Source organism: Impatiens glandulifera, chromosome 1, assembly GCF_907164915.1.
Source record: "Impatiens glandulifera chromosome 1, dImpGla2.1, whole genome shotgun sequence".
NCBI classification, from domain to species: domain Eukaryota; kingdom Viridiplantae; phylum Streptophyta; class Magnoliopsida; order Ericales; family Balsaminaceae; genus Impatiens; species Impatiens glandulifera.
The window spans coordinates 162005073-162010721 of record NC_061862.1 but is presented as its reverse complement, the minus strand read 5'-3'; the positions used below and the strand labels follow the sequence as shown (position 1 = coordinate 162010721).

Sequence of the window (5649 nt, the reverse complement as noted above, 5' to 3'; positions counted from 1 at the left end):
TTCGCTAAGTTAGTATTTTTCGTTTCGCAAAGTAGTTTCCGTTTCGCAAATTATTTGTTGTCGATTCGCTAAGTGTGAATTTTGTCTATTTTATAGGAGATGATAGCGATGCAGGAGACTGTGGTGGATGATGAGAAGGTGAATGATGGGACTGATGGGAAAGACGATGTAATGGAGGACAATGAGAAGGTGGAGGATGAAAAAAAAGAGGACGTTGAGAAGGTGGAGGACGCACAGAAGGTGGAGACCGATGAGAAGGTGGATGATGATGAAAAGATGGATGAGGATAAGGTGGAGAACGATGAGAAGGTCGATGATGAAGAGAAGGTGGAGGATGAAAGAAAAGACAACGATGAGAAGGTAGATGATGATGAGAAGGTGGAGGATCCGAAGGTGGAGGACGTAAATATAGAGGTTGAGGCTAAATTGGACGGTGAGAAGCTGGATGGTGTGGCTAGGGTGGATGATGTGGAGGTTGATCTGAAACTGAAGGATTTGAAAGTGAAGGTGAAGGATGAGAAGACTGTGGGGGATGTGAAGGCAAATGATGACAATGATGACAATGACGATTTCCAGTTATACAATACTCCTCCTAAAGGAAATTATGGGAGGAGAGTGAGGAAGCCGAAAAAAGATGACTCGTACACCAACCCTTCCTTGTCAAAAATGCCCAAGACAAAGGATCCTATGAAAGTGAATCACCTTCAAAAATTTGATGATGAGCTACTTCATAAAGTAAAGGCGTGGTTGGATGATAAAAAAACCGATAATTCGACAACGGATTTACATACGGTTCAAGCAAAGAAGGAAGTGTTGGTTAGAGTTGTAACAAGGCTTACATGGATTGAAGACGAGGTAAGTCGTTCAAATCAATTCATTAATCTTCGTTTCGCAAAGTACTCTTCGTTTCGCAAAGTACTCTTCGTTTCGCAAAGTACTTTTCGTTTCGCAAAGTACTCTTCGTTTCGCAAAGTACTCTTCGTTTCGCAAAGTATTTTTCGTTTCGCAAAGTCCTCTTCGTTTCGCAAAGTATTTTTCGTTTCGCAAAGTACTCTTCGTTTCGCAGAGTACTTACTTAGTCAATGTTGTTTGATATGTACTCAATGTATGTTGTATGCTCCCATTGTGCAGGAAATCGATGCATTCTGCCATCTTCTGCGGAAAAGGATTTCCTGCTATCCCAAGACATATAAAAATACACATGCGGCAATTGGGGATTGCGTATTGTCGGATAGAATCAGGCGACTGCACAGGGATTTTATTAAGGATCCTGCCAAATTTCCAGTCGACGAATTCAAAGACTATTATATGGGCGCACCACATAGATATATGCCAGAATGGTCAACAATTGACGATGTCTACATGCCAGTGAACATTAACCAGAAACACTGGATTTTGTGTGTAGCACGTCTTCAAAAGTACCGCATTGAAGTGTACGACTGTGATGCCTATCTTTATAAGAATCTGGATCCTTATTTGAAACCCTTCTGCGACATGATTCCAATTATATTCGCCAAAACAATCACTCCCGGTGAGAGGGTAAGGTATCCTAATTTCAACTTCGAAGGCCCCATCCAACCAATGACTTACAAACGGTTTCCACACCCCAAAGTGAAAACCGCTGCTGCTAAGGTTGGAGAAGTCCCACGGGCAACAGAGAGCGGGGACTGTGGGGTCTTCACGCTAATGTACATGGAACACTTGACCGCTAATCAACCCGTGCACAATGTGACCTCAGAAAACATGGGGTTTTTTAGGCAGAAGATGGCGGTCAGGTTATTCCATTAGATTATGGAACCTTAAACATTATTTTGTGTAAAAGTGATAACTTATTTTGATGTATTGTAAACCTTGATGAATATTTTGGAAGTTGGATGATGTATTGTAAATTATTTTGTGTAAATTGATGTATTGTAAATTGACCCTTCAACCTACAAAAAAGATAAGTTAGTAGCCTTCGTTTCGCCAAGTACCCTTCGTTTCGCTAAGTTAGCACTTTTCGTTTCGCCAAGTACCCTTCGTTTCGCTAAGTTAGCAGTTTTCGATTCGCCAAGTACCCTTCGTTTCGCTAAGTTAGCAGTTTTCGATTCGCTAAGTCCCTTCCGTTTCGCTAAGTTAGCAGTTTTCGATTCGCTAAGTCCCTTCCGTTTCGCTAAGTTAGCACTTTTCGATTCGCTAAGTCCCTTCCGTTCCGCTAAGTTCCTCCCGTTTCGATAAATTAATACTCATCGTTTCCCTACTCATATACTACTACTAGAACATACAACATAAACATTAAACCTGAATTAACACATTAAACCTGAATTAACAACATACCAGTACCATAGTTCAATTAACAACATATATTACAACATAGTATCTATCAAGCTAAAGGTTCATATTGTTGAGATGATGAGTCATGCTGCTTAGATGATGAGTCATGCTGCTTAGATGATGAAGCTCGTGCAGTAGATGGTGCAGGCATAACTGCTTTGCATGTTGCCCTATTATGTCCAAGCCCACCACATGAGCTGCATCGTCTCGGGATCTTACGGACCTCACCCTGGGATGACCTACGCTTTGTTTGTGGTCTGCCTTTCTTAACCTTCACATTTGGTTTAAGACACGAACGTTGCTTGATATGTTCGGGAACATCCCAATTTTCTTCATCACCGGGAGGATAACATGTCTCGGCATATGAATTTATCCAACACTCAGTTGTGTAATACCTGTGTAACACAACAGAATTATTAATTGGTTAAACAGAATGAACACGTGAGCTAGATATTAATACCTTGAACAGAAGTCATAAGAAACCAAATTCTGACTACGGGCAGCAGCCATTGCATGCGTACAAGGAAGTCCCGAAACTTCGAATACTCTACAAGTGCAGTTCATGTCTTTCAAATTGACTTTGAAATGGGACTGATTGTCATGCACATAAAACTCGAATCGGTTAAGGGATTGGACTGTATAAAATCTGGCCTTCTCGAATCCCTCACGTAACACCTTCTCATAATTTGGAGATAAAACTTCTTCGTGATTAGACGCTCTTTCTCTTCTATCGTTAAACCATTGTTGTATTGTGAATCTTAAATACTCAGCCATTTCTGAAATGGGATACTTTCTGGCTTCCCTGCTCTGACTATTGAAACTCTCAGCATAATTGCTTGTCAGTTGATTGTATCGCTTACCGGGAAAAAATGCTCTACTCCATCTTGGGAACCCAATTTCTTCCAAATAGGCAGCAATCCGGTGATCTTTAACCTTGATTTTCTGAAACCAACGATTAAATTCGTGGACAGTGTATGCCCTTGAAGCCGAATCAAACTCCGCATGACACTTATCACTTTTGAATTTGGCCACAATATTCATCTTTATGTGATATGTGCACGCACCGTGGTCTGCTTCTGGGAAAACAGCACACAAGGCATTAGCGATGCTTGGGTGTCTGTCGGATACGAAGACGAGATCATCAACTAATCCAATTGCGTCTCTCAGTTTTTGCATGAAATAAGTCCAGGAGTTATTATTCTCTGAATCAACAACGCCGAATGCGACAGGATATAGTTGCTCATTCGCATCCAATGCAATAGCCACCAATAATTGACCACCCACCTTGTGCTTAAGAAAACTAGCATCAACACATAATACAGGACGGCAAAAGGATTTGAAACCCCTAATTGAGAGGCCTAGGGACATGAACATATACTTGAAGTGACCGAGCTCGTCTGTCTGTATGTCGGTTATGGTACCAGGATTACACTTCTCCAACATGTAAAGGTATGATGGCAGTATTCCATAAGAATCCTCTACCGTCCCTCGCACCGCTATTAAAGCATTTTCCCTTGCCCTCCATGCCTTATTATAAGTCAAAAATATCCCATAAGTTGTCTGCATGTCTTCAATTATTTTCTTAGGCAAGTGGTTATGATGATGGTCCATGTACTTGCTCTTCACGCACTGCCCAATAACCCATGCTGGTGTTTGCATTTTTTTCTTCGGCCTCGACAAAGTTGAGCATGAGTGTTGATGCTCAAATGTCCGGATCTCAAACATCTCAGAAAACTTACCTTTCACAGCCCGCAAACTCCACTTGCATGTCTCATCCAAACATTTGAGTTCCCAAAGATTTTTTCTTGACTTCTCCACTTTGAATTCAAAATGATTGGCCATCGCATATTTATATAGAGCAAGTTGAAGTTCTTTTTTATTTTCAAAGAACGAACCAACTTCCAATACGGTTTCACTAGTTAATGCCATCGCAAATGTGGGGTCTGGCGGTGATGTGTCTGTCGGGTCTGTCGATGGTGTACCCATTGAAGATCGTCTTGCACTAGATGGTGTACCCATTGATGATCTTCTTGCACTTGTTGGTGTACCATTTGATGCCTTTCTTGCACTAGTTGGTGTACCCAATGATGATCTTCTTGCACTTGGATGTATAGGTATTGATGCTTTTTCACCACTATTAACATGCAAGTCCTGAGTAAGTGGGATGTGAGGCAAAGAGGTTTCTCCGGCTTCATTTTGACTTTCAACAAAGAATTCCAAGGGTACAACAGGTGGAACAAATTTCTGAGTAAGTTGTGGTGGTAGTATACTTTCTTGAGTTGGGTATGTAAGTAGTGGTATCTTTTCTTTAGTAAACGCTGACTTCTCCACTACAGATACACACAATGGTGACACTGTTCGACCCAAAATCAAGCGTGATAGATATGTGTTCAAATCCCCATCATTATCAATAAAAACAGGTTTTGGATTTCTGATATTCGGAATATCATACTTCACTTGGAGCACTAAATCGTATGCTGATATCTGGAGATTAAGTCTATCGTAGAGTATATCAAGTAATTCAGCATAACGAGTATTTTGGGGTAGATCAAATGTTTTGATTGAAGATGCATCAAAAAACAGTATTCCATCAGCATCAAGTTTCCACTCTCCATTATAGAAAACGAAAACTTCAGCTGCAATATAAAAACATGATTTGATTAAGAAACGGATAATTAAGACTTCGCGAATCGCTATGAACTTAGCGAAACGGGAAGGCCTTCGCGAATCGTAAGGTACTTAGCGAAACGAGAAGTCCTTCGCGAATCGTAAGGCACTTAGCGAAACGGGAAGTAAACCCTAATCAATCTCAGAAAACGAACATCAATAAAACATGCTTCAAATAGACGTACCTATTGGAACAGTGCTCGTGCACGTCGTCGAGCTCATAGTGGATTTCGAACGAACTTCTCCGACGAGATCGCCGCCGCCGCCGCCGGAGTTTAGAGAGAAGGAGGAGAAGAGCGGGAAGAGAGAGAAGGAGAAGAAAAAAATGAAAAAAAAGTACACCAGGTTATATTAAATAGTAAGGGCAATTTGGACATTTCACATGTCGTCACTTCGCGAAACGCTAAGTGACTTAGCGTTTCGCGACAAGGGCAAAATCGTCCAAAAAAAATAAAATTACCACGAGCGCAATAAAATTATCATTTTTCCACCAGGTCAAATACTTCAGTTTGTAAGGTCATTTCGTCAAATTTCCCGAATGAAGAGTGGTAGCTGGGACATATTATTATAATGTATAGACCGATAGTTGTGAAATCATTTTGAAAGGGTATTATAGTAAATATGGTTAAGAGATTAATTTAAAATTTTTGTATGTGGTTCGAAACCGAT

The 5649-nt window shown here is 40.8% G+C and overlaps 1 protein-coding gene across 1 annotated transcript; it reads left to right on the top strand.

Moving 5' to 3' along the window:
* Window positions 1-108: 108 nt before the first annotated feature.
* LOC124914123 lies at window positions 109-1788 on the top strand. Its single transcript, XM_047454610.1, has 3 exons — window positions 109-258; window positions 328-855; window positions 1132-1788. The coding sequence occupies exons 1-3, from the start codon at window positions 109-111 to the stop codon at window positions 1786-1788; spliced, it is 1335 nt and encodes a 444-aa protein (XP_047310566.1).
* Window positions 1789-5649: the final 3861 nt, after the last annotated feature.